The sequence below is a fragment of the Desarmillaria tabescens genome, assembly GCF_030435595.1.
Source record: "Desarmillaria tabescens strain CCBAS 213 chromosome Unknown EV420scaffold_14, whole genome shotgun sequence".
NCBI lineage: Eukaryota > Fungi > Basidiomycota > Agaricomycetes > Agaricales > Physalacriaceae > Desarmillaria > Desarmillaria tabescens.
In genome coordinates, this window is record NW_026848313.1 from 839,468 (window position 1) to 866,882 (window position 27,415).

A 27,415-nucleotide genomic window follows, 5' to 3' on the forward strand; every position below is an offset into this window, starting at 1 on the left:
ATAGCGCGTCTTCTGACTCTTCTGACTCGCGTGGTAACTTGTTCACGATCATCATGGCGAAACTTTCTCAATAGTGAGTCCAGCTTCTTTTCGTTGCAATAGGCGTGAAGTCTTACCTGTATTTTAGTGAAATTGACCGCGAAGCCAACATCGCGCGGAACCGTGCTCTGCTCGAAGAACTCGAGCTCAAGCAAGCTGTCGAGGGACTTGGATTTCCTACAAAACCTACGAAAAAGGAGCCCAAGAAGAAAACCCAGCCCGTACAGCCATCAAAAAGGAAGCAACCCAAGAAGGAGGACGAAGAACCCACCGTCCGGCGGCAGTCTGCGCGTCTGCGGAATGTGGCTGATCCTAATGAGAGTCCTTCGAGGAAGAGGAAGCGTGAAGTACGAGTGTTGCAACCATCTTTGATCTCGAAAAAGACTTATTGAAAACGTAGGCCGAATTGGAGGAGCAGCGTGCGAAAGAGGCCGAGGAGCGTATCGAAGCAGAGGAACGCGCCCGAATTGCCAAGAGGCCCAGGCATCAGGACTTGGAGCTCGCCACCACGTTAGAAGATGAGGATGAGAGGCCACGGTTAGCGGATGTTTTGAAAGGAGCTTCAAGTACGCGCGTCGACGAAGAGGACCGGAGTGGGAAGAGGGAGCTGGAGGATTTAAGAGAGGAGCTCAAGGGAATGCGCGTCGTGTCCCGGGCCAAGGTGACAGAGAATCGCATCTATAGTGCTGCGTACCACCCAGACGTACAGAAGGACCTTATCTTTTTTGGAGGTGAGTGTCTGCATGTCACGCCGTTGGTCAGAACTAATTAATGTGTGCAGATAAACACGGTCAGCTGGGTATCTGGGACGCGCAGGCTCCTCCGGAGGACGTGGGGGACGAAGATGGGGATGCTGTGGACGACAGTAATAAGGCAGGTGGTAAATATTGGCGGTTACAGGTCCATTGGCCTGCTACTTCCAAGTCGGTATGTTCATGTGATGTCCTGTGAACCTCCATGCTGACTATCCTCTAGTCCATTTCGTGTGTCAAATTCAACCCAGTCGACTATCACACCGTACGTTCAATTTGAAAACACGTCGACGGTTCCTCACTTCTCATCAGGTTTACACCAGTGCATATGACTGCACGATACGCAATCTGTCCTTCACGACGGGTGTCTCCCGTCAGATTTTTTCGTCTGATGAGACCCTTCTTTGCAGCATCGATCTTACGCCCACCGGGAACGAGATGTGGATTTCGGATGCTGCGGGTGGGTTGACGCATCTTGATCTTCGGCAGCACCAATCAAAGGGTACCTGGTATGGTTTGTCTGACCAGAAGATTGGATGCGTCAGTATCAATCCAGCAAGACCGGAGTTTGTGTTGACAGCAAGTAACAGTCGTTCCCTCAAGTGAGTTTTGTATCCTTTTTCTCAGAGTACCACTCATGCGTGACAAAGAATCTGGGATGTGCGAAAATTGAAGAACTTGGGCACGCCACCGACTTCGTCGGATAGTTCCGTTGTAGAGATTGGATTTGAGAGTGTGAACAAGTTTGTAGAGTCTAAGAAGGGGTATGGGTGCTTGCGTGGTGAGTGGCGCCATGACAAATCTGTGAGTTCCGCATATTGGGATCCTCGAGGGAAGAGTGTGGTTAGTACGAGCTATGATGACGCTATACGCCGTGAGTGAAAGTTTTCTTATTGATGTCTGCGAAGCTGATGGATGATTAGTTTGGGATTTCGATACCACAGCGTTTGAGAAACCCGGTCCGTTTGGATCATCTAGGCCGTTCAGCCGTATCAAGCATAATTGTCAGACGGTAGGTGCTGTGCTTCTTGAGTATGAAAAGTGAAATTCAATTTTTGTAGGGCAAATGGCTGACGATCCTTCGAGCGCAATGGTCTCCGAATCTTGATGCGCACCCACATTTTACAGTACGTTGAGGGATTGTCAGCTAGGCGTCCCTAACCTTGTCTACAGATTGGGAACATGAATCACGCGCTGGATATTTTTTCTGGCAAGGTTTGTGAACTTTTTTTAATCGTAAAGCCATCTAAATCATTTACAGGGCGAGCTTATCACGCGGCTATCCGATAGCGCTAGGTGAGTTATATCCTAGTAGGGAGTCGAAACTTTGCTGATTGCAAGGTAGGATTTCGGCAGTTCAAGCGGTTACATGCTCTCACCCTAAGATCGTGGCCCGAGCTGCGAGTGGTAATGCAAGTGGGCGATGTGTACTCTGGGCGCGTGAATAATTGGCGCGGTCATCTAATATACTTGTGATATACTTGGTTTGTCCTTACCTCTCTTTTCCTGTTGTGAAGATTGCTAACGTGTTGCCAGTTTTTGGTTTAATGAAATAAAGTCGCCTAATACGATTGCGTCAACCAAAGTTGAAGTCCGCCAATGATTCAAGACCAGATGATACACGCGATTTGCGATATCTTTGTGAATAACTTGTTGTAAGTCATACATAAGTAATGTCACCCTGGCGAAAGAGCTCGAGGGTGCTGTGAGTTATTGAATTCAGGCACACACTCTCGTTTACTGGTTTGAGTATCAGAACGAGGTGCGGCATAAATATTGCTCTACATTTGGATATAGATAAGGCCATTAGTTGGCCGGGGTAACTTCACTGAGAAAATCGGCAAGATAGGCGGCGATAATGTCGTGAACGGCACTCGTTGGATGGAGGTGATCGTACCATATGGCACCCCCGCGTTTGCGGAGGTCCTTTTCTTCGAAGCCGTGGTCAACGGGGTTGTCAAAGATGGAGCAGAAGGTCTGGTATGAGGAGAAGAGCATTACAGTGGTATCGGGGTGTGAAGAAGCAAAAGATCCGAGTGCCTTTGCGAGGCAAGAATTCCAATCGTGATAAGACACACTAGCCGAGTCGGCAAGGTAGGAAGAGACTATAGGCTGATGTCAGCGCGTGTAGGCAGAAATATGTAATGAGGCGGCTACCTGCGGGTGATTTATGTATCGGCGGCACATCGATAAAGAGAAAATTGCGAGCACCAGCGTCGTACAACTTTTGCTGGATGTCAAAGAGAGTCTTCATACTGTCACTGTGATCTATAGAGTAGCTGTGAACGAGCAAGTGAACAACAAAGGCGCGACTGAAGAGTAACGCTGACTGACGCGCAGTCATTGATGCCGATCCAAGTCACGAACAAGCTGTCCCGTTCTGACCACGATGCCCAGTCGGGTTTGGCGCCGGCACCGTCGAGAAAGCTGCTGAGCTGTGACTTGACGCCAGACACGGTGTTGCCACCGATGGCATAGTCGTACACGAGGAGCGGGTTAGTGGCGTAGTCGGAGTCGTGTTCTTGGTCTGGTTTGTATCGAGGACGCGGGCAGTGCTTGGCGATAAAGTGCCCTACCCAGTTTGGCGCAGTCAGGCTCGTTCCAGAGACCGCCCATCTCGCCTGGAAACGGTACACCCAAAGGCATGGCCGCCGACGGTCGGATAGCTGGGCGACCGGGAAAGTAGGCAGTGAGTACGGAGCTGTACGAGTCGCCACTGGCACAGAAGAATGAATAATAGTCCTGGAAAGTAAAAAAGAACATACAAAACGAAGAGTTTGCGGATGGCGGGGAAGCCGGGCCACTTGGAGCCGATCTGGTACACCTTGGACATGGTGGTCATCGTCAAGCCTGATTTGGAAATCACCGCTTACCACCATGGTTGACGAATACGAAATGCAAGACCTCGCAGCGCCAAAGCACCAGCAATCAGCAAAGGACGACGATTCGACAGTGCTCACCTGGTCCTTCGCCTGCTCTGCCCTGTCAGTTACATACTACCAGCTCGTCAGTTCGCCTCTGACCTCGTTTCCAGACTCACCATAGCCTCTGGAACACTCGTACTATCGCCCCGGCTCCTCCTCTTCTTTGCCTCCGAACACCGCGAGCTCACGTCCTTGGAATCATTCCTTATGGTCCACTTTGGCATTTGCCTCTTCGCTGTGGCTCTCGCCTTGGTTCTCAACGTATGTCCCAGGCTCTTCCATGCTCGGTACCACTCACTTGTTTGCAGCATTCCCTTCTACTCCCACTTACCTTGTGCTCCTTCATCTCGTCGTTTCTCTCGTACAACACGACAGATGTTGGTTCTCTCGCCACACTGGCCTCTGTGGCGGCTGGTGTCATCGCCATCTGGGGTCTTTGGATCGTACGCCAGTCATCTGCATCTCTTATCATTGCCCTGCCTTGACACGCATATAGCTCGTTTTTGGGAATTCCTCTTCGATATCCAAGACCACCGGTGCCGATAAACATACCTCCTCATTCATTTTTGGCAACACATCTTCCGCGTCCGCCCAGAAGAAGAGGTGGAAGAGCAATCATTCTTAGTCTACTTTCTCCATCTGTTTTTTCTTTCTTGGTAATAACAACTATCTAACTGCGGTTCAGGAACTACCTAGCCGACGTCGGCTCCGTCGAATCCTCGTAACCCACATGCAGCATCTCAGATGCAACTCAGATACTCCCCCAGATACTTGCGCCTTTCAGCGCCACAAACGGACTCGGATACGAGCTTGCAGTCGTTTTTGTTTGCGGGTACACCGACAAAACCACATGGGGCTTCTTCCTGACCCTCTGAGATCATCGCCACCGAATTCCTAGCCTCGTAACAACTCTGGTACGTGTAGGTTACTGCCGGCGCCATGGGTCTTCCATTCTTCTTCCAACAACGGCAGTGGTCAAGGACCTGAAACTAAAAACTCTTTCTAGTCGAACTCAATCTCAGGATCTCAGGATCATGTCAATGCTTCTAATTATCTATCCGCCTCGTGTATGTTGGGTTAACATAACACTCTCCGCCTCTTTCCCGTAACGTTTCTTGGCCTCATTTATCGCCTGTAAAGAGGTCATTGATGTAGCGAGCAGACTTGTCCTCTTACTTCTCGGTCTTACCGGGTCCGTACACGTTGGAACGCCATTTTGCCTCGGTCATCGATTTTCATATCCATAGTTCTGGCTAAAGTCCGCCTATGTCCTATGCACCAAGGACACCCTTCTATAACCGGACTAGTGAAGATTCTTAGCTATTAACGCAATATGAGACGGGGAAACTTGAATTCAATAGTCATTCATTTTTCCCCGTTTATATGAAATGGTCTCGTGAGTTTTTCAACTTGTCACATAGACAGGCTTGTTCTATCCGCAAGCTTGTATGTGCGGAACTTCGCGTCGGCGAATGCAAGAAAGTTTGATTCGTCTTGCGATCCAGACTTTGGGGACATTCTACTCGCGCAACCTAAATAACATTTCAAGTTGCAACCCCATGGAGTCAATCGGAACATGATGCATGAAGGGGAAGTAGTTCACTGGCAAGGATGATAGAACATCTTAACGAGTCTCTTCAATACTCACTGCTACCTGCAATATGCAAGGATATCGCGGATAGTTTCAAAGGTTTAAAAGTAGATATTATAAGTAGTTTACATTCCTTAGTTAGTATGCTGCACAAAACCCATACACCTAAATTGTCACCGGCTCCAGATAACTCGCCAAAGCCCACCCAACCTCGCCACCAACCTTGCGCCGCACCAGCAAAAGCGAATCCGGCTCCTCCGAGTCTCCATCATCAACATGCAGCAGCAACCCCCGACTCAGGTGATCCTTCGGATGCCCCGCCTCCTTCAACACATCAAGCATCTCTCTCTGCCCATTCAACGTCAAAAACGGATACGAGTCATAGAAATACTTCTTCTTTGGCGGATCAAACGGATACACCGACCGGACGACATAGAGCGCCTCCTTTGCCTTTTCCTTCACATTCGGATCTGAGAGCTTTCGTCGGAAGCTCTTTTTCCGTGGTAGTGATGGCATCGACGTGGAAGGCCGGCGCAGCTTGGGCTTCAGACTCTCAAGTGCACGACTCTTGTAGTCGTACATGTCGTATTCGAATTCTGACCGCGTCTTGGACTTGACGCTTGTTCGCTTGGGGTCTAGCGATGATAGGACGCTCCCAACTGCGGTGGTCGCATTCGATAGCGAAGACGACGCTGATGACGGTGACGGTGGACGAAACTGCACACATCGCATCCTTGAGAGCACCGCATCCACCTCTTCCCACCGATCCCACCAAATCTTGACCGTGTTCCCAGGCTCGACGCTTAGCATATCCCACAGTTCTCGCCAACCGGCATTGACCTGTTTCCAGTATTCTTGCTCTGCCCGTGCCAACCGAAAGACGCACCCGCAAAGAACCCGATCAGCCTTTTCCACGAATAATGGCAGCTCCTCTGCAAGCTTTCCCCGGAGAGCTACATAATCTGCGGAAGCTTTGAGCAGCTCGGCAGAGGGGCGGTTCTTGTGCGACACAGGCATATTCATAAGATGTGTATGCAGGGGCAGTAGAGTGTTTTGTAGTGTTTCAACGAGATGGAGGGGTTTGGCGGTCGCGTCCAGGAGCTGCGAAAGTGGAGTGAGGAGGTCCTTGCTCAATGTTTGTGAAAGTGTTGTCGTAAGTGGTATTAGATGCATGGTAATGAGCGTCATAAAAGCTTCAAACGAGTCTGATTGAACCTCTGTGGATATTCCAATGACGTTCCCGAAAGACTTGGCAAACGCGTGTAGCTGTGTCGAGGTTGCAGTCACGGAACGCGACCAGTGGAGGACGTTCTGCGCGAGCTGGTTGGAAAACGATTGGACTCGCAGCAAACGGGCGTAGTAGTTGATCATGTCGCCAGTGAGAGTGGCGTTGGCAGTAACACTAGGGCCCTTGACGCTCCTGACGCGCACGACATTCCGCTTCAGCACATCCTTGACAACCTCTGCCCTATGGCGCTCCTCGTTCACCCTGAAAGCCAGATCCTGTACCGCGTCTCTCGCCAACCGGAGATTCTCCTTGTCAGGATGTCCCTCTGGTGTTTCCTCATAGATAGTTCCGAGCAACAGCGGGTACTTGAGGAGCCTCTGCACGGGCTTGATGAGCAGGGAATGTAGATCCCAGGCGCGTGACATGGAACTGGCTATTGTTCGCGTTTGTGTGTGGTAAGCTGTGAGGGCAGGTGTGACGGGTAGTGAGCGGAGATGGCGGGAGGCGGCTTCGTGGCGGGCAATGTAGGTCTTGTACGGGCGCTCCATGTCGGATACCGACTTGAGAAAGAGCGCCCCGACGGCGTCAGCGTCGAGGGCGGCTTGCAGGGCATGGTGAAAGTGGCTGGCAAAGTCGGAAAGCTCGGATATGTTGCCGAAGATGAGCTTGACGTCGGCGGACGTCATTGGGGCGTCAACAGTCGAGGTTAGGGTTTGGTCACCTAGATGTATTGGCTTTCCTTCACCGTGTGTCAATCACAGTTCATGTTACTGTGAAATTAACTCACCCAAGGCTAACGGTATATGTACCTGCCTTACCAGCGCGAGATCAGACCCGTACGACTTTTCAGAGGCGAGTAGCTCTTGCAGCGCATGCTGTCTCTTCGTCACGACCGCCTCGCTGTGTTTCTGGGGCGGCGGTGGGCGCAGAGGCGACCTCGCTGGAAGAGGAGGCATAAGTAGGTGGTCGTGGTCCGACGGCTGTCGGGTGTGACGGTTACACGTTACCTCTGCCCATGTGTTATCAGGTTCCCGTCTCGTCCACGGATTTAATTTCACCGTATTCGCTTGTTCGTCGCCATTCACTTCTGAGCTGCATTTTCGCGACGTTATCGTAGAACGGACGGTGGTGAAGGTAAGGAAACAAGAGCGGTGATGATACCTTGTCTCCGTTGGCGATTGTTTCCAACTGGGTCAAGTGGTTTCTAACGTTACCACCCTACCCTGGTTTTGTTTCATTTTGCGCGTCGTCATAAAGTACATTATACAAAATAATAAATATTGCCGCTCTACCGTCCCGGTCCGCCCATACCCATCATCTTGAGCATGTCTGCCATCCCTGGCATGCCTCCCATACCCCCAGCAAGCCCACCTAGGCCGCCTAATCCACCCAGTCCGTTCCCCATAGAAGCCATCATCCCTGGAAAGGTCGTCAGCACCACCGTACCAGCACAGGAACAGATCTAACTTACTTTGCATCTCTTCCATGTCCATCTGGTCTCCCCCTTGGCCTTGCATCATCGCCTTCATCATCTCTTGCATCCCACCCCCGTTGCGCATCTGTCGTTGCATCTGCTGTAACATACCAGGAGGCATCGCCCGTTGCATCGCCTGGATCTGAGCTGGCGTCGGCATCCCGTTCGCACCTCGGCCTTTGCCCCCAGCTGCGGCCTGCATTTTTTGCATCGCTGACAGCCTTCGAGAAATTATCAGCTTTCCAAGTCAAAATATCGAAAAGGAAGGTTCACGTACCATCCATTCTTTCCACCTGCTTGTTTCGCCATGTTCGCCATCATCCGGTATTGACAAAGCAGTTCTTCCACTTCTCGTACACTCGTTCCACTCCCTCGAGCGACCCGTGTCACACGCCACGTAAGTCCAGTCGGTTTACCATCTTTCCCTATCTCCATGAATGGTGTACCGTCAGAGTCCAGCTCCACCGCAGTCATACTATCCGTTATGTATATCATCCGTTTCATCCTCATTGCTCCCTCTTCATCCGACCCTTGCAATAAATCCTGAGGTAGACCTGGTATCATTGATGCAATTTTGCTTATCGGTCCCCTACAATATGGACCGTGATGGTCAGCACTGAGCAATTTCCCGGGAGAAGGTTTCACTGACATATTCATAACATTTGATATTTGCTCTCGCCAGTCTCGAATACTCAGTTTACCTTCTTCCAATTTCTTGGCCATTTCCTTTTGCTTGTCTGGATTTTGGGTCGCCAGATCTTGCATGTGTTCCATAAGTCCTTGAACATCGCCCAGACCCAAAAGCTTTGATATGAAAGGCTGGGGAGAGAAACGGTCCAGATCGTGTAGATGTTCGCCTACACCGAGGAAGATTATTGGCGTCTTTGTGGCTGCAACACTAGAAAGGGTTCACAAATCATTTCGCTTCAGCGCCAGAGACGACGTACGCGGAAATGGCGCCTCCACCCTTCGCATGACCATCCATCTTGGTTACGATAATTGCTCCGAAATTTGCGCTCTCTTTGAAGGCTCGACTTTGCGCCTCGGCAGCTTGACCTACATAATGGATCAGATTAGTGTATATTACTGATAAGGTTTGCAACATACCGATGCTAGCATCGAGAATGAGAACGGTCATATTCGGATTGACTGCTTCACCGATTTGTACCATTTCCTCGAACAATTCAGACTCTTGCTTATGCCGTCCAGATGTATCCACGATGATAACCTCAAATCGTTCCTTCTTAAACTTTGCAACACCCTGAGCAGCAATTGCCACTGGATCTGTCTCGGTGTATGATCCAAAGTACGCGACCTTGGCTTTCGTTGCGGACTGTCGTGTCTGATCGAAAGCACCGGCACGGAAAGTATCCGCACAGACGATGGCAGACTTGAAGCCTCGTTTTTGGTAATGTACAGCAAGCTTTGTACATGTCGTAGTTTTACCGTTTCCCTGGAAGCGGATTGGAAAACGGTTTGAGAAGATCAAGTAGTAAGACTCACTTGCAGACCAACGGCCATTATCACGTTCGATTGTCCCTTCTTTGGTTTGTAGGGCTCTACGCCGGGATCCACCAGGTGAACGAGCTCATCAAAGACAGCCTACAGAGACATAAATCAGGATAATGTCGTGGCAAAGTAGTCCGACTACCTTTTGAATGAGATTCTTCCGATTAGTTTCCTTGCCCTTGTCTGCGCTTTCAAGAGCTGCCTTTACTTTTGCCTTGACCTTTTGCCGCAACGACGCAACGAGCTTGACATTCACATCCGATTCGAGGAGAGCAGCAGTGATTTCCTTCAGAGTTGCATCGAGAACCTGCAGGAAAACAAAGAGAGTCAAGGACACAGGCGAGTACTAATGAATGCGACTGACCTTCTCGTCGACGACGGGTGCCCTGTTGAGGGAAGAGAGGGCGGCATTGAGCTTGCGGCCCAAGTCCGCTAATACCATGGTCGCGGTTCTTCAAGGGGCAGACAAGCAACGTCACCAAATTTCAAGTCGCGCGGCGATCATGTGCGTGCCGCCTTGTTTACCAAGTTCCTCATCATGCCTCCCTCAGACACCGAAGACGACGTCCTCGAAGACAACGAAGACGACCTCGATGAAGACGCTGAAAATGACCTTGACGAGGAGCTGTTCGATGCTATAAACGAGGAAGCCACGGAAGACGGAGACGATGTGCGTGTTCGCTGCTTGTGTTTCTGTGCAATGCTTTATTCTCTGCAAGGACTCTTCTAGCTCTACCGATGAAGGCTTTTCTGACGATAATGACGACGACGACGATGAATCGGAGCCTTCGAGAGACATGCAGCAGCCTACATCACAGCAAAGCTCAGTCCAGAACGCGTCCTTGCTGTCGCCTCAATCCCAATCCCAGCCGTCTTCTGTCAAACGTGCGAGGATCTCTTCGTTTTCATCTTACTTACTGTTGACGCGAACAACAGAAGCTTCACCACCCCTGGTTCGCAAGAGATCCCTCTCACCTGCCCAAGCTCGGAAAAAAGCTCTTTATTATCCGAGAGGGTCTGACGTACCCGTCTATCGTGCATGCATCGTCGAGGCCGTATGTGCAATACCCCACCCGGTTCCCATCCATGCACTCGCCTCTTCTCACTGCATGACCCATCTTCTCACTGGATCTGATGATGGTTATATCCGTGACTACGATATTTTTACGGCTCTAAACGGAAAGAACTTCTTGACGGCGCCACAAAGACATCACTCTGGTGTTGTGGAGGGAATCATGAAATCTGGGCAACTCCGTTTTTGGTGGGAGAATCCAACGCCTCAAGACGTGTCGACTGCTTCGGCCGAGGATGAGACAGGGCTGTCCCCGGTATATTGTTTAGCGATGCATTCAGACGCGCTGTGGGCTCTTGCGGGAAGCGACGTGCGTTTTCCATTTTTCTCCCCAAATTCGCCTCACTAACGAGCAAGCGACAGTCTGGCCCCATCAGCCTCTATACAGTGAGGCATGATCCTGGACGTTTATGTCATGTCATGAGTGGTCATCGCGGCCCCGTATCTGCGCTATCTCTGGACCACGATGAAAAAGGTTTCTTTAGTGCTGGATGGGACGGTGACGCGCTTGTAAGTAATTGCATGGTTGGAATTTGGAATATAATGAACGAGTTTTCAACAGCTGTGGGACCTCAACACAGGCCAGAAAGTAAGAAACTTTACATCTCATGGTGCCCAGCTTACAGGAGTTGCGGTACGGCCGACAAATGCGGTGTTTGCAGAGCCAGGACCTGCAGTCGTCATCCGGCCCGAATCCGAGGTGACTTCGACTTTACCAGACGAAGGTACCATTGCATCGGCTCCCGCGATAGCGCCACAACCCGTGCCACCAGGCGCTTCGGTAGCTGCATCTGCACCTGATTCACCATCTCAATCAGATGGATCTTTCGATGACCTCTTCGACGAACCGGAGAACAATACACAGGGTAGTACCCAAAACAAATCCCAAACCTCAGCAAACGGGGCTACGGGGCTAGCTGTTCCTCCCCCAGCTCAGCCCCAACAACCTCCGCGTCCCAATTTCGGCTCAATAGCACCATCCAAGAATGCGCCCCCTTTGCTCGATCCTGATACTTATATGAAATTCTCGCCGGATATTTTATTGACGGCATCTATAGATGGCCAGGTGATCCTCTGGGATAAAAGAGTAAACACACCCGGCACGGGAGTTGGAAGACTATGGATGAATGAAAAGACTCCCCCCTGGTGCTTGTCGGTGCGGATGCTGTGTCTCTCCCGAAGCGTACTCGTTTTGACATATTATTCCGTCACAGGCATGCTGGTCTGCGGACGGCGGCCAAATATATGCCGGAAGGCGTAACGGGACCGTTGACGTCTGGGATGTACGCCAGCTTGGTCGTTCGGGTCCTTCTTCCACCCCCAGGCTTCTGAAAACCCTGAGAAACCCACCAAGCTCCGGAGTAGTTTCATGTGTGGTCGCGTTTCCAGACAACAAACATATCGCCTGGTAAGTGGTCTGGTCCCTGGACGCATGCGAGATGTCTTGACTCCGGAACAGCGCGTCCATCGATAATCTGCGTCTGTGGAATGTGGATGTTGTCGAATCTGACCCTGGTAGACCAAAGGCTGGGATGCAGTTCAAGATCATACCAGGCCACCACGGGGGGTATATCTCTAATCTTTGTAGGTCCCTTCTTTGGTGTGTTCGATAAGATCTGACTAACCATGCGAATAGTGGTCGATCCTGGAGGCAGATTTCTAGTAAGCGCTAGTAGCAACCGCGGGTGGCATGGGGAGTCCACACGGACAGTATTTGTGCATGACATAAAGCATGTTCAATAACAGCGATAGGTTCACAACGCCGCAATTTGGACCTTAAGGGTTGAAAACGCTGACTGACTACTCTCTTCGTCATATTTGAATCATTTCTTCTGCAAGTAACAAGATATTTTGCATGTTCGCCGCCAAGTCACGAGGATCAGAGACCATTTCACATCCCGTCCTGTGCTCCATCCCGCCCATAATTAGCTTCCGAGCGTGTATTGAGAAGTGAGCATCCGAGGAACAGAACGACCTGTCAATAATGAAGTTCAATATAGGACTTGCAAGCTTCGCCGGACTCTTCTACATCAAAAACAAATCCTTGAGATCTAGACCATACATTTGTCTTCTTAGTGTGTCTTCGCCTCTTTTCTCCTGCCACAATTCCCCCGAATAGCGTGAATTGTTCTCATCAGTTAATAACGGCAACAAAGCCTAACAGAAACCCGAGTGTGACGTGACAAATATACTGAACTGTGCCAATCGAAGCTTCTACTTTTCCTGAGTCGGAGGGTCAAAAGGACTTGTTTAAACAGGCGCGAAAGTATGTAAAATCTCCCTCCTGTATGTATGTTGCGCCAGCCTCTCCTTCCAACTGGGGAGGAATTAACGTATGTCGGAGATGACGACTCTGAATTCTTTCGCCATGTACATGGTCGATCGTTGAACACTTTGAACACATCGTATTTGCTCCCGTGCGTGCCGTTCTCCTGCAACGCGTATTCAGATACACTGACGTGTATAACAGCTCTGATCGCGACGAAGTCCAGGCATGCCACTCACTTATACACGTAGCCTTTTTATCTTACGCGTCGCACTCTGTAGCGCTCTGAATACCACCACCGGATGCTCAAGTTCGTGTTTAACGGCCAAAATTATGTCGGTCCCGTAAAAGAAGTTTTGCAGTTCGGACAACAGCGTCGAGGTGTGTTCATCAGCGAAAATCGAATTCACGGGGCTGATGATCCGTTCAGTTCTTGATTTAGGAACGGGAGGAGGTCTTTGGTATGCTTATTTTCGTCTGCATCCAATGACCAACGGTGGGGGGGAATTGACGAAGGTCCTGCTTTCTGTTCAGGGCCATCGAAATGGCAGACGAATTTCCTCGTGCAGAAGTCATTGGTATCGACCTTGCCCCAATTCAGCCCCGGTATGCCTCTCAAAAATCCACATTCGTCGCCTCTGTGCTCACCAGCACCACCCAGCGATGTCCCTCCCAACTGCACGTGAGAGTTACCGGTCTTTATGCAGCCATGCCGTTTCTTAAAGTCCCTCTTCTTCCTCTTCTTGCAGTTTCGAACTCTGTGACTTAGACCAAAGATCCATCCCTTATCCAGATGGTTATTTCGATCTTATTCATGCTCGCTCGATGTTTATGGGGGTAGGTAAATTTAGGCGCCCTATTGCCCGGGTGACGGTCTGACCTCGTTTCTTCTGCAGATACATAATTACCCTCGATTCCTGCGTGAAGTCTCGCGTCTCCTCCGCCCTGGCGGTCTAGTCATTCTTGTGGAACCAGACCTGACTCCCACTATTGATCCCTCTTCTCCCGCTATCTCGTCTCGAGCCGACGCATCGGGCTGGTTCACCTTCTGGGAAACATACCATACTTGTCTACGCCGTCAGAGAATAGACCCGACTGTTCCGCAACGCTTGGGTGATCTGCTCGCTGCTACCGGAACATTTGAGAAAATCTTTAGACGGGAAGGCAACATTCCAGTTGGTTCTTGGCCAAAGGGTGAGCGTTTGCTATTCAGGCTTTCAATAGCAACAATTTATATTGACGATTATTCTAGATCCTGTAACTTTGACGGTTGGACAGCTGCAATGGATGGATTACGAGCTGTTGCTCCCGGCACTACGTCCCTTTTTTCTTACCGCTGGACTACCAGAGAGGAAAGTTAGAGACATCGTAGCTGGCGCTCAACACGATTTATACCACCCTTCTGTAAATTTATCATGTCGTATCAACATCGTCTACGCCTCGAAGCGCCTGTAGCTATCGTCATTATAAGTACCGTATGCATTTTATTATCTACTCACGGACGATATACCGTTACTTACGTTCTTCATAATAATGCATCAGACTGGCCTGCAACCTCCATCAATTCCTTGACTTGCAGGACTTTCTTAATAAAACATCACACACTTCGTAATCATAAAGCAGCAGTTGTTCACCTCTGTTCCTGTCTAAAAAGTACATATGGAAGAAACGACACACACCCAAACCCTAGAACAGCATATGACGATGATGTACAAGAGGGCCCAAGACATGGAAGGTCAAGATGATCAACGAAACGTATCAAAACAGGCGAGTGCGGGGGTGGGGAAGATTGACATCAAACAAAACGAAAGGACGGATCCAAAAGCGGTCCAAAGATAGTGCGACAGGCACAGCTTACTCTTCCTTGACGGTGTAGTCATGGAGAACAGGAGAGGGCTTCATTGACCTTGCTGTTCATCGCATCGTTGTTTTCCAACAAGTGAAGCAACTCGGCGTTGTCCATCTCGAGCAACATTCCAGTAATCTTGCCTGCCAAGTCGGGCTGAGAGCTAGTAAAGAAATTTCAGTATCTTCACCATCATCAAGCTAGAGAAAACATACGCCGCAATCTTCATGTAGATAACTTCACCGAGCATTTGCTTCTGCTCCATCGGCGACGCGCTTGCAAGAGCAGCTTGGGTAAGCGCAGAAGTCGCGTCAGGGACGGGAGGAGCGGGCTGAACAGCTGCACCAGCATTACGAGTCTGAGGGTTAAGCTTGTAACCCTGTTGTTGGGGTGGTGCACGGCCAGCAGGGGCCGGGGCTGCAGCAGGAGGGCGGGGCGGGCCTTGAGGTGCACCGGGAGCACGAACATTGCCATTGACAGGCGGGGGACCGTTGGCACGAGGGAGAGGTGCAGCGGGCATGGGAGGCGAAGTACGACCTGCAGCAGGACGAGGTCCACCGCCACGACCCCCTCCAGGGTAGCCTGGCATGCCGTAGCCCTGGGGGGGTGGCTGGCCGTAAGGCGCAGGAAGGGGCATACCGGGAACTTGCCCATTGGTGGGGGCATAGCGAGGACGGGGTGGTAACATTCCAGGCTGACCGTATCCCATCATGCCACGACCTTGAGGAGGATACCCAGGACCAGGTGGGTAGTACATCGGCCCATTCATATACCCACTGGGGATACCAGCAGTCGCGGCCTGCTGCATCCTGATCTGGTTTCGCTGAGCAATCTGACTTTCCAGCTGTTGCCTGCGGACTTCACGGCGCTGGGCAAGCGAGACGTAGAGGGGTTTCGAACCAATCATCTTGTTATTCATCTCGGCGACAGCCTTGGTGGCCTCGTCAGGAGATGCATAACACACAAAGCCAAAGCCTTTAGAAGTCCCCTTGTCGTCACGCATAACTTTGCAGCTCGTGACAGTACCGAAAGGCTCAAACTCGGCACGGAGCTTGTCATCATCGACATCGTCCTCCAAATTCTTGATGTACAGGTTGACACCCTGGTACTTGCTAAGTTTCTCCATCTTAGCCTGCTCGTACGACTTGCGCAACTCTTCTTCACGTTCTGCCTTCTTCTGGGCACGGGAAACGAAGAGCTTCTGACCGTGGAGCTCAGTGTCGTGAAGGGTCTCGACAGCCTTCTGAGCAGCTTCGTGAGTCTCGAAGTTGACAAATCCGAAACCCTTGCTCTTGCCCTCCTCATCGGTCTGGATGACGGCAGAAGTGACCGCACCGAATTGTTGGAAAAGTTTGTCAAAATCCTCGGTGGTAACCTCGGGAGAGATGTTCTTGACATAGAGGTTGGTGAATTGGGCTTTCATCTCGTCGAGCTTGGATTGACGTTCCTGCGAACATTAGTAAATAATTAGAATCAATGTCAAAGACGTAGAGAGACATACCTTGCGAGAGATGTGGTGTCCGACGTACACCTTCTTGTCATTGAGAAGCATGCCATTGACGGCCTTGATGGCGCTCTCCGCGGCCTCTGCGGTTTCGTAGTGCACGAAACCATACCCCTTCGATCGGCCTTGTTCATCAGTAGCGACCTTGCAAGATAAGACGTTCCCGAAAGCGGCGAAGGTGTCATGAAGAGCCTACAACGCCGTCATTCAACAATGGCATTCTGCGGATGGAGATGATAACACACCTTGTTGTCAATTAGTTCGTCAAGGTTCTTGATGAAAATGTTGCCTTGGCCAGTCTTGCGAAGGGCAGGATCACGCTGAGACCACATGATACGGCTAAAGAAAATTTTATTTTAACCATAACGCAGTTGAAGTTGATTCAGACAGACCATGCACGGTTTTTGATCAATGAATAATTGAGCTGCTCGAGAGCACGCTCACCTGGGAAAAGACGTTAGTCCGGACCGATTCAGTGGCAAACCGCGGAGCTCACCATCAGCGGTGTTGAGATAATTAACGTAGGCGTAGCCAAGGGAGCGACGTGTAACAGCATCACGGCACACACGGATGCTTGTTCGGACATAAATGTCAGAGCCTGAAGCGCATATAACGGCAAAAATTGAACAAACCTGGCGACAGGGCCAATCATATTGAAGATCTCGAATAACATAGCCTCCGTGACAGTAGGGTCTAGTTCTCCGACGTAGAGCGAAGCGCTCGGAGTCGACGAAGTCGTTTGGGGGGCGTAACTTGGAGTGGCGGGCGCTGGAGTAGGCATTGCGACGACAGCAGGCTGGACTGCTTCGGGAACGGGGGCAACGGCTTCAATGACAGCAGGAGTGGACATGATGGAAAGTTTCTTTTTTTGCAAGCAAATAAAATTTGGGTTTTTTGAGAGATTTTGGGGTCGTTACTGCTATATGAACTTTTCTGCGACTATTCTTGAAGTCAGCGAGGTGCAAAGGAGCCATGAAATGAGGACATACACAGGAGGAGCAACAAGACAACCGCTTGTGATAAAAAAGGGTTTTTATGTTTTTTATCGGCTTTTTAGCTGAAAACGAAGGCGAAGCTCTGCATCAGCGACGACGACAACGACGATAACAGTGGACTAACCTTTAGATGATGGTGGATGAAGAAAAACCAAGACCCGCTTTTTGATTCAAAGCAATTCAAATTTCAAACTCAGCCACAGCGCACTGATCATTTGCCTTCTTGGGCGAGCCTTTGTTCAAAGTACAATAACAGAAAGTCCAATAGAATTTTCACTCAAGGATGACAAGCTCCACAATAAAATTTAAGGTAAGAAGCTAAGGAACAGATCCTCGAGATTGTAACTAAGTGGCACAGTTCAACCCCGTGTGAAGTATGCTTTCGCGCCGTGGGAGGCCAGCTCCGTTTTAGCCTAAAGAAAGTGAGCGCGCTACAGGGACATGAGGCAGAAAAACCTACCTTCTCCATTGTATGCCCTGCAGCAGTATGGTGTGCATAAATCTGCATGATCGATTGGAATAAGTCGGCAAAATTAAACGCATATAAACAAATTTTACCTGGCGGTAGTAGAAAGCGTTACCAGCTCCTTGAACGATCCATCCGATCGTGGCCACCAAGCCCAAGATTGCAGCGACCCAGTGGTGGTTCACGAACATTTGAATCGTCTGGATAAGGCCTGCAGAACCAGTGCTGCGAGGAATGATGAGACGCAATACAATGCGGCAAGAGACATTCGGTTACCTAGGCACTCCAATGATCCTATCAAGGCAGTAAACTACTGGGCAGCGAGCTGGACAGGTTGACTCACATGTAAATGCTGAACAGGAGATGAAACCCGCCAAAGAAGAAGTAAAGGTCTGGGAAAGAGTAAGACACTATCAAAGGCACCTATAGGGTACGCACAATAATACAAGGCTTGTTCCTGTCATTGCGTGAGACGGTGCCAATTATGACTACGCATTGACAAACTCACCTTCATGTAACCGTTGTAAATCGGACTTTTTCAAGGCAGTTAGACAGGCTATCGAAGGACTGCGGCCACACATACCGATACCAGAGAAGAAAGGAGGTGACGGAGATTACGAACAAGTAGCTGCGCGGAATCGCAAGGTGAACATGAGTTACGGCAGGGGAAGCACAGGGATTCAGACTCACCCTATACTAGCGCCGACGTCGCGCCCACCATCAGAAGACCCAGCAATAAGAATGAAAATACAGGCTATCATATTGAGAATAAGTGTGCCAAGAAGCACTAGCCATAGTTGATATAAACGAGTTATGAGCGACTGCGATGCCTCTGGTATTTCTTCTGGGATGGAATGGAAAATTAAGGGGAAAACTAGCGATACGTGGACGTTAGACAGACAATGACGACGGAGGAGAAAACTCACAAGGCGGCCAGTTGTTCTTGCCATGCTGCCTTATATGCTCGGCCTTTCTATTAAGTTCCTGTTCGCGTCGTTCTAGGTCAAGCTCGCGTTGTCGGAGCTCCTCCAAACGGGTGTCAGAACTCTGCGACTGCGGGGGAGTTGGGTCGTCGAATGGATTTGTATCCAGCGAATGGGTAGAAGCAAACGGATTCTCGGCGTAGCCTGACCACAAGTGAGTACAAGGAAAGCAAAACGAACAGAAATAGATGTACTCATGTTCAGGATGGTGTCAAATGGAAGTATGTAGTTAACCCTAACCCCGAGCGATACCTACGTGTTTGCATCGGAAGGAACAAATAACGCCACGTGATTGCCGACGGCCGCCCAATTGCGCCACGGTTCGAATTCGTCAACGATGCTGTACCAACTCAAAACAGGGTGCCGGCGAGCTGGCATCGTACACAGCATTCATATTTACACCTCGACCGACCCGTCCGCGAATTACTAAGTAGCATCGGCAGTAAAATTTCCATCGATCAGATGGATCGGGAGCGAGTCAAATCCGAAGGCAGCCTCGAGCATTCATGCTGCCTGGATAGAGCGTCCGTTTTCCCATGGAACATCCAACAAGATGGCAAAACCTCGCATGTATACCTAACGTCAGCCTCGAGGCTAAAGGTTGCTACCTCCCGTAGGAGGGATGGAGTAGCGTAACCATACTATAGATTTGACTTGATTTTCACGTTATTTCACAATCGATCGTCCCTGATAGTAACCTCGGGCCTAACACAAAGCGATGCCTAGTTGCTATTTGGGCACGATTTTGGTAGAAAAAGAACATATTTGGACCGATATCTCCTTGATACGGAACTAATATACACAAAAAACTAAGGAAAACGTGTGGGTCGGCGGCCGATCTCGGCATGGTCGAAGCAAGTATATAAGTTGGAGCACAAGGTAGATGAAATTTTGCGTCCTTGCATCACCTTCCTTCTGCCCGACCTTCCCTACGGTTACTCTTGTGCGTTTCTCTCGCTGGTCTTGCTAACCCGTACTGATTATCGGCTGCAGTTATTCCACGACTTTATTGTCGTCGCATACATTCCCTGACCTCTCATTCCTTACTTCCCGCCCACGATGTTCGCTTCCGTCGCCACTATTGCTCTTGTTACCATTGCTGCCGTCCAGGCCACACCCCATTTCCCTCGTCGCAGCCTCCATGGCGTTCACCATGTTGTTCGTTCCAAGCCTGCCGACTACGCCGAGGGTTACCTCGAGTCCTATGATGTTTACCACGCTCGGTATCTCGCCATTGGTTGCCAGAACCAGCACAACACCCAGTTCTTTGACGACTGTTGTCACCCTCTCCTAGTACGTGGCCTCTGCCTAGAAACTATAGTGGAGCTAATCTACTTGTCCCATAGGCTAATGAGACTGTTGCTGCTAATCGTCCGGCCTACTGCTCTGCTACAGCATCTGCTTCTTCATCCGCCAGTGCTGTAGTGGCTACCTCGACAGATACCTCGGATGACAGCGGTGAATATTATGACTGTGACGACGATGCGTCCTCTTCTGCGACCTCTTCTTCTACCGATTACGTACCTGCCACCACTTCCTCTTCCTCTTCCGAGTTCTCTCAGGCTGCCAGTACGTCAGCTCCGGAATCGAGCTCCACAGTCAGCAGCAGTAGTTCCAGTGCGTCTGTAACCCAAGATAACACTTGGACTCAGGACACCAACACCTGGGCTGCTGCCACGACTTCGTCAAGTGAGAGTTCCTGGACTCCGGAACCCACCACCTCCTCTACCTCCTCTACGACCCAGGAGCAGAACACTGACGCGCAAAAGAACACTCAAACACAGGAAACGTCGACTTCCTCTTCCGCTACTTCTCAGTCTACGGGCACTTCAAACGCGTCTTCGGGCAGCTCGTCTTCTTCCAGTGGAACTTTCTACTCCGGTGGCGTGTGAGTATTCTCATGTGGGATTGGCTTCTTTTTCTAAATATCTCTTCAGAGGTACCTTCTATTATCAGTATGGTGTTGCCGGTTCGTGCGGCACTGTAAGTTTGTTTCGACTCTACCCAAACATCTACTTAATCACTGTGACATCTAGGTTCACGCTGATTCGGACAAGATCGTCGCTGTTTGTAAGTTACACGTCTGTGATGATGTGTTCTGTTCTGACCAGAGCTTTCCACTATCACAGCTGCCATCGTTATGAACTCGGCCCTCTGTGGTAAGACGATCACCCTTACCAACACTGCCAATGGAAAGGTTTGTTGTAGTTTATAATGGACAGTCCAGTTTCACAAGCTAACAATGCCTTCACAGACTGTTAACGCTGTCATTGCGGACACATGCCCAGGCTGCGGTGATGGAGGAGCATCTATTGACTGTTCTACTGGTACATTCGATGCTCTTGCTGATGAGTCTGATGGTACTTTCCCTGGTAAGCCGATCATTTGTCTTTGTTGCATGAATCTGACGTCCTTTCCAGTCACGTTCACTCTCCCCGCGGTTTAAGACCGTCCCTCTCGTCAACGGCTTGACCCTGTTCATACACATATACCCCAAGGCCAGCCGAGACCTTTCACTTCTTAACGTCTTTTGCTCTTATGAGTGAAGGGCGCAGGCTTAAAGCTTTTCATTTACCATATACGATTGATACGGGGTTTCACGACCAGAGTTAGGAACTGAGCTACCTATGGTGGCTTCGTCCCTAGCACTGACATTATCATTCTTATTCGTCAGTGTCGAATTTATTATTAACGTTTCTATGTTGCGCTTTCATGTTCTCTTTTTTTATTTGGGTTTACATTATTCCCGTCATTTGCTCGTCGTATTGCAACCATCAGACAAGAATAATCTTCACTTCATTTGTTTTGTAACCATCTTGGCGGGACGAGAGGATGGGATAGGGAACTGTGTTCCTGCTGGTACCTATTTACGCTTGTAATGTTGATCATATACAGCGCTGGCTAATGGAATCTGTTGACCGGATGCCTTCTATATTGAACTTTAACTGTGTGATCGGCATGATAGAACGTTCATCGGAAGGTTTGGAAGCGTAAATGCGCACGACGGCCAATTAGAACCGTGTTTTGAGTGCATTTATCTCCGTAACGCCAAGGGTATCTGAAGGCCAAGGAAAGGTGCGCTGGCAATGGGCGGCCGGGCTTGTTTCAACCGCTGGATTTTTTCCACGCCTTGTTTCCCAATACGGCTACTGACCGATCTTGCCATTGCATAACAAGTACTTCGATGAGTGCTATGAAAAGAATTCTTGTCGTTGGCGGGAATGGCTTCATCGGTAAGTGAACAATTGCAAGAAAAGATTCACCAACGAGACTTGGCATCCATAGGCTCTGCTGTGTGTCGCGCTGCGTTGGCGAAGGGCATGCAGGTTACCTCTGTGAGGTTAGTCGTCCTAATCGCGCTCAAGCCGTACTTGACACGTACCTATAGCTCATCTGGGCGCCCATATCGTACGCCCCGGGGCCACAGTCCAGCATGGACAGAAAAAGAAAGTTGCTCTCTTCGTTTTTCTCACGAAGGCGACACTTTGACGGCATGCGAGTGTAGGTGACGTGGCTGCAGGGCACGGCCCATGACCCGTCGACGTTTGCAGATGCTCTGAAGGACACCAATGGAGTGGTGCATACGCTTGGGACGCTCCTTGATGATGACAAGTACAAGAAAGCGGTGAAAGAAGGGAACATTGCAGGGTTAGTTGGGAGTTTGATTGGCTCGCAGAATCCCTTGGAGAAGAAGACGAGCAGTGGCTATGAGAGCTTGAATCGTGATGCAGGTTAGTATGCTCCGGTGTCCTCTGCTTCGCTTCACATTGCTTGCTAGCTCTTCGGGTCTGTGAAGCCTTTGTGAATTCTGGGACAACAGAAGGCCCTTCACCTCGTCCGTTCGTTTACATATCAGCAGAGGATATCTTCCGTCCTATTATCGCTGCCCGATACATCGAAACCAAGCGCGAAGCAGAGGCAGGAATCGACAGCCTTGTATCTCAGAAACCTGGTCAATTCCGCGGTGTCTACATTCGACCTAGTACGCCGCCATATTATTACTGGTGTTACAGTTAACGTTGTATGTTATACAGGTCTCGTCTATCACGCGCACTTTCGGCCCCTAAGCACACCTTTTGCGGCGCTCCTCGAGTTCTCCGCTGCCATGCATTCCAAGGTTCCTCGCGGGATTCCGACCCCTTCTAGTGTTCTTCGTTCGATAGGGTCTGCATTGGCGGTACCAGAAGTGACAAACAGCATGTCGAATGCTCTTACTATTCCACCCATACATGTCGACCATGTTGCCGAAGCAGTCTGTGTAGCGTTAGAAAACGATGAGATTAGTGGGGCAGTTGGGGTGCGACAGATGCGAGAAATGATAGGATGGATGGCTACACCTAGAGACGGATCACTGAATGGAGCACACTAAATAATATATTTTCTGTCGATTGTGAGAGAATTCGGACTTTGAGCCTAGGCCCGGGTAAGCAAGCTGACTCAGGGGCTATACCCCAAACTTTGCGACATATTCCGCCTATTATTTATTTCCAACAACTCAGCCCACTTTCTTCCCCGCCTTCCCCACTCCCGTCGCCATGCTGTCTTTCCCCGTCGCCAGACCGCGTTCAGCGACGGTGACGGCGACGACGTCCAGGAGACTCCTCTCGTCAACGGTCCCGACTCGGAAAGCACTGCCGCTTCTTCCTCAATACCCTTCGTGCCGCAGCTCAAGAGAACCGTGAACGGGACCTCACGTCCAGGGGAAAGACGCTCCGGATGCTCATGTTTGGCAAGCCGGGAGCTGGGAAAGGCACCCTCTCAGCGCGTCTGGTGAAAAAGTACGATATATTGTCTATCTCGACAGGAGATCTGTTGAGACAGCATATCCAGGAGAGGTGCGTCTCTTCATCGATATCCCTGGTCCTTTGCTCACGGTATCACAGAACCGAGGTCGGTCGACAGGCAGAAGACATTGTTGCACAGGGTGGATTGCTCCCCGACGAAGTTATGCTCAGGGTCGTCACTACCAAGCTGGATCTTCTGCATAACAGGGTAACTATCCTACCTCGTGTTCGTCCCACTCGATGTTGACGACTTCGGCAGCACTGGATACTGGATGGCTTCCCACGAACGCTAGGCCAGGGCGAACTTCTAGATGCCCATCTCAAGTATGCTTCTCATCTGCTGCTTTATCTCTGCCCTAAATCTAACTGCGAGTAGAAAACAAGGAACACCATTGAGCCTCGTCGTCAACCTCGATGTCCCTGACCAGGTCATTCTTAGCCGCATTTCTGACCGTTGGGTGCACTTGCCATCCGGACGCGTCTACAACATGTCATACAACCGACCCAAGGTTGACGGTCTTGATGACGAAACTGGGGAACCCCTTACCAAAAGGCCGGATGATAATCCCGTTCGCGTCCCGTTTCCGTTCCTTGTTAATCACATTGCTGACTTATCGTTCCCAGGAAATCTTCGCAAGGCGGCTAGACAAGTTCTACTCCACTACTTCCCCCCTTTTATCGTATTACACCACATGTGCGACTAACTCCGAGCCTGCGCGGAATTCACATCAGCACCCGCACCAACTCTCGTTCCCAGTGAGGCCGCAGCATCAACTCGTGCTCAAGACAATCTCGGGAAAGACGTCTGATGAAATTTGGCCTCAGCTAGATTCAGTGCTTAAGACGGCCTTTCCCAGTATCAGCGAAAGGGCGGAGGTGAAGCGGAGGCATAGTCTTACTGAGGCTATGTTAGGGGACGGGCGCCAGGTTGCGGGGAGCCAGATGGAGTAGTTTTTTGTTTTATAGGATGTTTGAGTCACTGTATTTGTTACTGCCGCGATGCTTGGGCTTAGTTCTTTTTTTCATTTGCCTGTATTTTTCGATGCAATGATATATCCTTTTATACACTGCTTCTTGTACATCAAACAGCTTCGCGGCTCCGAAGAATCATTACGCTTTTATCGGAGAGCATACCTAAGAAATCTAATGAGTATGAATGTTTCGGAGGCGAAAGAAGGAACAACCGACATTTTTACGGTATACAGTCCTTCAGGTAATCCCTCTTGGACCTGTTCTCTCACCAGCCTCAGGCCTGCTTGCGTAAATACGGCCTTCCATGCGCTATCAGATCTGTCGTTCGGACGGTCAATCTGCTGCCAAGGGAAACTAGACCATCCAAGTCTGACCTGGTCAAACTCGAATCCTGATCATCAAACGAAGACTTTGGACCACCGTCTGGGGCATCGGAGCACACATTTTCTTTCACCACAATCAAACTCTTGCCCTTGTCTTTTTCTCTTAGAGCCATATGGCTCCGTCTGAAAAATTCGACAAGCTGTGCATCATTTAGATGACCTAGACACCATTGACACCATATCACGTCAAATCCGCTGTCAATATCCTCAATCGATTTTGAAGGGGAGTAACCAACTCGTTGCAAGAATTTTGCTGGTGGATTAGCAAGCGGATGGGCTGGATCAAAGTCCTGCAACGTCCCTTGGACGACGGAAACGCTCGTACGTTTATCTGCTAGCCCGGACCAATTTTTCTGGGGTGTGATGGCTGCGTGTCTCGCACGTTCAAGTGCTTCTTGGATAAAGGGAGTCACCGGTTCGAGCAATAGAACATCGGAGACGAGGAAGAGCAGAACATCGGCGGTTACTCTGCCGATACCTGCCCCCACATCCAGGGCGCGTATCCGGTGAGATAAATGTGATTTATCTGTCGGCTTGAAAGCAGAGTCGACCGTACATAGCTCTGGAAATAGATGTAGAAGAAATAAGCGTGATCCCAATGCATCGACGCGTGGTAGAGACTGCCAGGAAGAGATCAGATGCTGCTTTCGAGGAGTGGTTGTAACGTACGCCAGTTCCAAATCCTCCTAGGACACCGTCAAGGCTTGCTGGTTGTGATGTCCAGTATTCGATTCCATCGGTAAGATCTGGCTGCAAGGAAGAGGCCATAATGGCCGTACTTGTTGAAGTGTTAACACCGGGCCGGACTCACGATGCAAAGTACAGATAAAAAATCACTAAGGTAATATTACAAGAGAAGAGGCATGTTTCCAAGGCTGCTTGTTCATTCGTTCCAACTTCTCATGATAACGAGCTCTAACACCTGTTCTTCAATTTTTTCGTCCAGTTGCTCCTTCCATCTGGTCTCGTCCTCAATATACATATCAGCGTTACGCTTCAAGGCGCTCATATGATACAGCCCTCCCCCAAGACGCTCCCATGGGTGTCCGTTACCCTTGGTGCACTCCCAAGATTCTTGCTTCTGTTCTGAGATGACCTGATTCGCCTTGGCAAGGAGGTCGAGGAGATGGATTGTATAGAGATATGTCGCATGCTGAGCATAAAATTTCTGTTTCTCAGGTAAATGAGGAAAACCAGAGGGGTCTGTAAGATTTAAAGTAGGCATAACGTGGACAGCAGGCTGATAAGGAGGTATGTGGATCTTCATCGTGGTGGTACTGAACAAGGCGAGACAGGAGCTATTTGTCTACAGTTGGACACGCTTTACGTAATTAACGCGTCTCAATGGCAGACCTCTTCGACAACCCCGACGACGAACTCATACCAACGACACCACCTCGGAACACGGCCCCGCTCTTCTACCAAGGCAGCGAAGATGGTTCTCCCAGGAAATCTCCCCCAGTTCCTGACATGTTCGATGATGCCGACGAGGTCAACAAGATATTCAACGACGCCGACATATTCAAGCTACCAGAGGAGAAGAGCTTTGATGTCGAAGAGGAGAGGAGGAAGATTGCAGAAAAGTACAAGAACAAACCCGTACCACGAACGCCGATGACGCCGCACGAGGTTCTACCTAGCAGTTCACCGCCACGCAATTTGGACAAGGAGAAGGAAAAGGACAAAGATGACAAGAAAGAGCAGAAGAAGGAGAAGAAGAAGATTGCAAAGTTGAATGAAGCTTTGTTGGTGGGGCCGTCTGGGTTTCCACAGTTGATCAAGGACACGAAGGATTTCAGGATTAAGGGAAAGGGACACGAGGCGCGTCTTTTGTTACATTTTATCTGGTACAAGTCACTGAAGTGCTATGGATATTGCAGGAGGCAGATCTGAATCGGTTGCTACAGCGGTATCAGTACTGGACACAGCGGATGTTTCCCAAAACGCAGTTCACAGATACGGTAGCAAAGATAGAGAAGCTCTGTCATTCCAAAGTTATGCATGTCCGTCGCGCTCTTTTTTTGCCATTCCGTTGAATCAATATATTGTCCAGTCACATATGACCAGTTGGCGTGACGAGGTCATGGGTGTGAAGAAACCCACGGCTGATAACGAGGACGAGGAGGCCAACGGCAATGAATCAGAAGTTGCAAATTACGCTTCATCGTCACCTGCTCCTCCTACCCGGCCACCGTCTTCACCTGGAGTATCGTCGGGGCCCGACGAGGAGGACGCGCTCATACGTGAGGCAGAGATGGATGCGGATGAACGTAGAGAAAATGCCGTCAAGGCACCTGCAGTGGATGATGACGAAGAGTTTTGGCGCGATGACAGTGGGCCAAGCTCAGCACCTGATTTTGATGAGGAATGGGAAGCTATGGATGACATGGAAGCTGAGAGTTCCGCGATGTCGTCGTCTCACGCTCTGGAGAGACATGTCAATGAAGATGTTGAAATGGAGGATGTGGCGAAGCAGAAGGAAGCCGTATTGATACAGGCAGAGCCTTTGTCTACGCCAGACCCTTTGAATGATTTGTACTAGTACTTGAGCGGTCGAGTACCTGTACTCGTGCTATACCATTGATATTCGCGTGATGCTCAGCATTTAAACATTAAAGAATTCCGAG

At 50.0% G+C, this 27,415-nt stretch overlaps 14 protein-coding genes across 14 annotated transcripts; 8 read left to right on the top strand and 6 right to left on the bottom strand.

The window, feature by feature from the left end:
• Positions 1-53: 53 nt before the first annotated feature.
• Positions 54-2,239, top strand: EV420DRAFT_1641978 (WD40 repeat-like protein; the record flags this gene model as incomplete). Its single annotated transcript, XM_060477301.1, has 12 exons — positions 54-73; positions 128-386; positions 440-770; positions 821-966; positions 1,015-1,056; positions 1,104-1,393; positions 1,442-1,665; positions 1,715-1,803; positions 1,853-1,918; positions 1,965-2,006; positions 2,053-2,087; positions 2,137-2,239. 12 exons carry the CDS (start codon positions 54-56, stop codon positions 2,237-2,239), a joined length of 1,647 nt encoding a protein of 548 aa, XP_060331987.1.
• A 358-nt stretch (positions 2,240-2,597) lies between these two features.
• On the bottom strand, positions 2,598-3,641 carry EV420DRAFT_1629173 (uncharacterized protein; the record flags this gene model as incomplete). The annotated part of the gene is made up of 5 exons (XM_060476081.1): positions 3,557-3,641; positions 3,401-3,507; positions 3,126-3,363; positions 2,949-3,070; positions 2,598-2,896 (listed from the first exon to the last, which is right to left on the bottom strand). Exons 1-5 carry the CDS (start codon positions 3,631-3,633, stop codon positions 2,598-2,600), a joined length of 843 nt encoding a protein of 280 aa, XP_060331988.1. The 5' UTR covers positions 3,634-3,641.
• A 27-nt stretch (positions 3,642-3,668) lies between these two features.
• Positions 3,669-4,340, top strand: EV420DRAFT_1641980 (uncharacterized protein; the record flags this gene model as incomplete). The annotated part of the gene is made up of 4 exons (XM_060477302.1): positions 3,669-3,775; positions 3,826-3,976; positions 4,024-4,158; positions 4,212-4,340. The coding sequence occupies 4 exons, from the start codon at positions 3,669-3,671 to the stop codon at positions 4,338-4,340; spliced, it is 522 nt and encodes a 173-aa protein (XP_060331989.1).
• Positions 4,341-5,406: 1,066 nt separating this feature from the next.
• On the bottom strand, positions 5,407-7,728 carry EV420DRAFT_1537754 (Dbl domain-containing protein). The gene is made up of 2 exons (XM_060472961.1): positions 7,322-7,728; positions 5,407-7,273 (listed from the first exon to the last, which is right to left on the bottom strand). Exons 1-2 carry the CDS (start codon positions 7,488-7,490, stop codon positions 5,472-5,474), a joined length of 1,971 nt encoding a protein of 656 aa, XP_060331990.1. The 5' UTR covers positions 7,491-7,728; the 3' UTR covers positions 5,407-5,471.
• On the bottom strand, positions 7,729-10,006 carry EV420DRAFT_1537756 (SRP54-type protein). Its single transcript, XM_060472962.1, has 9 exons — positions 9,882-10,006; positions 9,660-9,824; positions 9,512-9,610; positions 9,116-9,461; positions 8,956-9,064; positions 8,658-8,906; positions 8,286-8,597; positions 8,006-8,229; positions 7,729-7,953 (listed from the first exon to the last, which is right to left on the bottom strand). The coding sequence occupies exons 1-9, from the start codon at positions 9,957-9,959 to the stop codon at positions 7,823-7,825; spliced, it is 1,713 nt and encodes a 570-aa protein (XP_060331991.1). The 5' UTR covers positions 9,960-10,006; the 3' UTR covers positions 7,729-7,822.
• Positions 10,007-12,609, top strand: EV420DRAFT_1537766 (WD40 repeat-like protein). Its single transcript, XM_060472963.1, has 8 exons — positions 10,007-10,187; positions 10,248-10,402; positions 10,454-10,899; positions 10,953-11,099; positions 11,152-11,745; positions 11,804-11,997; positions 12,049-12,173; positions 12,226-12,609. Exons 2-8 carry the CDS (start codon positions 10,315-10,317, stop codon positions 12,330-12,332), a joined length of 1,701 nt encoding a protein of 566 aa, XP_060331992.1. The 5' UTR covers positions 10,007-10,187; positions 10,248-10,314; the 3' UTR covers positions 12,333-12,609.
• On the top strand, positions 12,516-14,483 carry EV420DRAFT_1537770 (S-adenosyl-L-methionine-dependent methyltransferase). Its single transcript, XM_060472964.1, has 10 exons — positions 12,516-12,539; positions 12,580-13,006; positions 13,060-13,081; positions 13,137-13,236; positions 13,286-13,316; positions 13,390-13,461; positions 13,517-13,537; positions 13,605-13,692; positions 13,752-14,049; positions 14,108-14,483. Exons 2-10 carry the CDS (start codon positions 12,882-12,884, stop codon positions 14,308-14,310), a joined length of 960 nt encoding a protein of 319 aa, XP_060331993.1. The 5' UTR covers positions 12,516-12,539; positions 12,580-12,881; the 3' UTR covers positions 14,311-14,483.
• EV420DRAFT_1537774 (polyadenylate binding protein) lies at positions 14,463-17,262 on the bottom strand. The gene is made up of 8 exons (XM_060472965.1): positions 17,195-17,262; positions 16,838-17,144; positions 16,702-16,778; positions 16,598-16,649; positions 16,451-16,544; positions 16,203-16,397; positions 14,917-16,148; positions 14,463-14,864 (listed from the first exon to the last, which is right to left on the bottom strand). The coding sequence occupies exons 2-8, from the start codon at positions 17,053-17,055 to the stop codon at positions 14,732-14,734; spliced, it is 2,001 nt and encodes a 666-aa protein (XP_060331994.1). The 5' UTR covers positions 17,056-17,144; positions 17,195-17,262; the 3' UTR covers positions 14,463-14,731.
• Positions 17,263-17,395: 133 nt separating this feature from the next.
• Positions 17,396-18,915, bottom strand: EV420DRAFT_1747414 (scamp family-domain-containing protein; the record flags this gene model as incomplete). Its single annotated transcript, XM_060480197.1, has 11 exons — positions 17,396-17,613; positions 17,661-17,702; positions 17,759-17,891; positions 17,943-17,960; positions 18,010-18,058; positions 18,105-18,123; positions 18,175-18,199; positions 18,250-18,294; positions 18,357-18,540; positions 18,593-18,793; positions 18,906-18,915. The coding sequence occupies 11 exons, from the start codon at positions 18,913-18,915 to the stop codon at positions 17,560-17,562; spliced, it is 780 nt and encodes a 259-aa protein (XP_060331995.1). The 3' UTR covers positions 17,396-17,559.
• A 537-nt stretch (positions 18,916-19,452) lies between these two features.
• On the top strand, positions 19,453-21,581 carry EV420DRAFT_1537785 (uncharacterized protein). The gene is made up of 8 exons (XM_060472966.1): positions 19,453-19,592; positions 19,643-19,942; positions 19,996-20,537; positions 20,587-20,632; positions 20,686-20,719; positions 20,779-20,846; positions 20,904-21,021; positions 21,070-21,581. Exons 2-8 carry the CDS (start codon positions 19,709-19,711, stop codon positions 21,093-21,095), a joined length of 1,068 nt encoding a protein of 355 aa, XP_060331996.1. The 5' UTR covers positions 19,453-19,592; positions 19,643-19,708; the 3' UTR covers positions 21,096-21,581.
• Positions 21,582-23,044, top strand: EV420DRAFT_1537796 (uncharacterized protein). Its single transcript, XM_060472967.1, has 6 exons — positions 21,582-21,882; positions 21,935-21,989; positions 22,038-22,095; positions 22,155-22,380; positions 22,428-22,631; positions 22,684-23,044. The coding sequence occupies exons 1-6, from the start codon at positions 21,834-21,836 to the stop codon at positions 23,016-23,018; spliced, it is 927 nt and encodes a 308-aa protein (XP_060331997.1). The 5' UTR covers positions 21,582-21,833; the 3' UTR covers positions 23,019-23,044.
• EV420DRAFT_1537800 (adenylate kinase) lies at positions 23,033-24,505 on the top strand. The gene is made up of 6 exons (XM_060472968.1): positions 23,033-23,262; positions 23,324-23,484; positions 23,533-23,641; positions 23,693-23,757; positions 23,810-24,002; positions 24,058-24,505. Exons 1-6 carry the CDS (start codon positions 23,185-23,187, stop codon positions 24,382-24,384), a joined length of 933 nt encoding a protein of 310 aa, XP_060331998.1. The 5' UTR covers positions 23,033-23,184; the 3' UTR covers positions 24,385-24,505.
• EV420DRAFT_1537802 (methyltransferase domain-containing protein) lies at positions 24,506-25,628 on the bottom strand. The gene is made up of 4 exons (XM_060472969.1): positions 25,458-25,628; positions 24,780-25,408; positions 24,622-24,723; positions 24,506-24,567 (listed from the first exon to the last, which is right to left on the bottom strand). Exons 1-4 carry the CDS (start codon positions 25,554-25,556, stop codon positions 24,552-24,554), a joined length of 846 nt encoding a protein of 281 aa, XP_060331999.1. The 5' UTR covers positions 25,557-25,628; the 3' UTR covers positions 24,506-24,551.
• A 502-nt stretch (positions 25,629-26,130) lies between these two features.
• EV420DRAFT_1537806 (replication fork protection component Swi3-domain-containing protein) lies at positions 26,131-27,413 on the top strand (the record flags this gene model as incomplete). Its single annotated transcript, XM_060472970.1, has 3 exons — positions 26,131-26,609; positions 26,669-26,791; positions 26,842-27,413. Coding segments are annotated over 3 exons (1,091 nt in total), but the record flags the coding sequence as incomplete, so codon positions are not given.
• Positions 27,414-27,415: the final 2 nt, after the last annotated feature.

Coding starts and splice junctions, on each gene's coding strand:
- EV420DRAFT_1537754 (XM_060472961.1), bottom strand. CDS start 7,490: ATGCCTCCTCTTCCAGCGAGGTCGCCTCTGCGCCCACCGCCGCCCCAG. Junction 7,274..7,321: donor ACATATACCGTTAGCCTTGG/GTGAGTTAATTT, acceptor CACACGGTGAAG/GAAAGCCAATACATCTAGGT.
- EV420DRAFT_1537756 (XM_060472962.1), bottom strand. CDS start 9,959: ATGGTATTAGCGGACTTGGGCCGCAAGCTCAATGCCGCCCTCTCTTCC. Junction 9,825..9,881: donor CACCCGTCGTCGACGAGAAG/GTCAGTCGCATT, acceptor GTTTTCCTGCAG/GTTCTCGATGCAACTCTGAA. Junction 8,907..8,955: donor GGTGGAGGCGCCATTTCCGC/GTACGTCGTCTC, acceptor AACCCTTTCTAG/TGTTGCAGCCACAAAGACGC.
- EV420DRAFT_1537766 (XM_060472963.1), top strand. CDS start 10,315: ATGCAGCAGCCTACATCACAGCAAAGCTCAGTCCAGAACGCGTCCTTG. Junction 10,403..10,453: donor CCAGCCGTCTTCTGTCAAAC/GTGCGAGGATCT, acceptor CGCGAACAACAG/AAGCTTCACCACCCCTGGTT. Junction 10,900..10,952: donor GGGCTCTTGCGGGAAGCGAC/GTGCGTTTTCCA, acceptor AGCAAGCGACAG/TCTGGCCCCATCAGCCTCTA.
- EV420DRAFT_1537770 (XM_060472964.1), top strand. CDS start 12,882: ATGTTGCGCCAGCCTCTCCTTCCAACTGGGGAGGAATTAACGTATGTC. Junction 13,693..13,751: donor CTCGCTCGATGTTTATGGGG/GTAGGTAAATTT, acceptor TTTCTTCTGCAG/ATACATAATTACCCTCGATT. Junction 14,050..14,107: donor AGTTGGTTCTTGGCCAAAGG/GTGAGCGTTTGC, acceptor CGATTATTCTAG/ATCCTGTAACTTTGACGGTT.
- EV420DRAFT_1537774 (XM_060472965.1), bottom strand. CDS start 17,055: ATGTCCACTCCTGCTGTCATTGAAGCCGTTGCCCCCGTTCCCGAAGCA. Junction 16,650..16,701: donor TTATCTCAACACCGCTGATG/GTGAGCTCCGCG, acceptor GTCTTTTCCCAG/GTGAGCGTGCTCTCGAGCAG. Junction 14,865..14,916: donor ATCTACATGAAGATTGCGGC/GTATGTTTTCTC, acceptor TTTCTTTACTAG/CTCTCAGCCCGACTTGGCAG.
- EV420DRAFT_1537785 (XM_060472966.1), top strand. CDS start 19,709: ATGTTCGCTTCCGTCGCCACTATTGCTCTTGTTACCATTGCTGCCGTC. Junction 19,943..19,995: donor ACTGTTGTCACCCTCTCCTA/GTACGTGGCCTC, acceptor CTTGTCCCATAG/GCTAATGAGACTGTTGCTGC. Junction 20,720..20,778: donor GGACAAGATCGTCGCTGTTT/GTAAGTTACACG, acceptor CCACTATCACAG/CTGCCATCGTTATGAACTCG.
- EV420DRAFT_1537796 (XM_060472967.1), top strand. CDS start 21,834: ATGAGTGCTATGAAAAGAATTCTTGTCGTTGGCGGGAATGGCTTCATC. Junction 22,381..22,427: donor GAGCTTGAATCGTGATGCAG/GTTAGTATGCTC, acceptor ATTGCTTGCTAG/CTCTTCGGGTCTGTGAAGCC. Junction 22,632..22,683: donor CGGTGTCTACATTCGACCTA/GTACGCCGCCAT, acceptor TATGTTATACAG/GTCTCGTCTATCACGCGCAC.
- EV420DRAFT_1537800 (XM_060472968.1), top strand. CDS start 23,185: ATGCTGTCTTTCCCCGTCGCCAGACCGCGTTCAGCGACGGTGACGGCG. Junction 23,642..23,692: donor TGGATCTTCTGCATAACAGG/GTAACTATCCTA, acceptor CGACTTCGGCAG/CACTGGATACTGGATGGCTT. Junction 23,758..23,809: donor CTTCTAGATGCCCATCTCAA/GTATGCTTCTCA, acceptor AACTGCGAGTAG/AAAACAAGGAACACCATTGA.
- EV420DRAFT_1537802 (XM_060472969.1), bottom strand. CDS start 25,556: ATGGCCTCTTCCTTGCAGCCAGATCTTACCGATGGAATCGAATACTGG. Junction 25,409..25,457: donor TAGGAGGATTTGGAACTGGC/GTACGTTACAAC, acceptor TCTTCCTGGCAG/TCTCTACCACGCGTCGATGC. Junction 24,724..24,779: donor CAGGATTCGAGTTTGACCAG/GTCAGACTTGGA, acceptor TCCGAACGACAG/ATCTGATAGCGCATGGAAGG.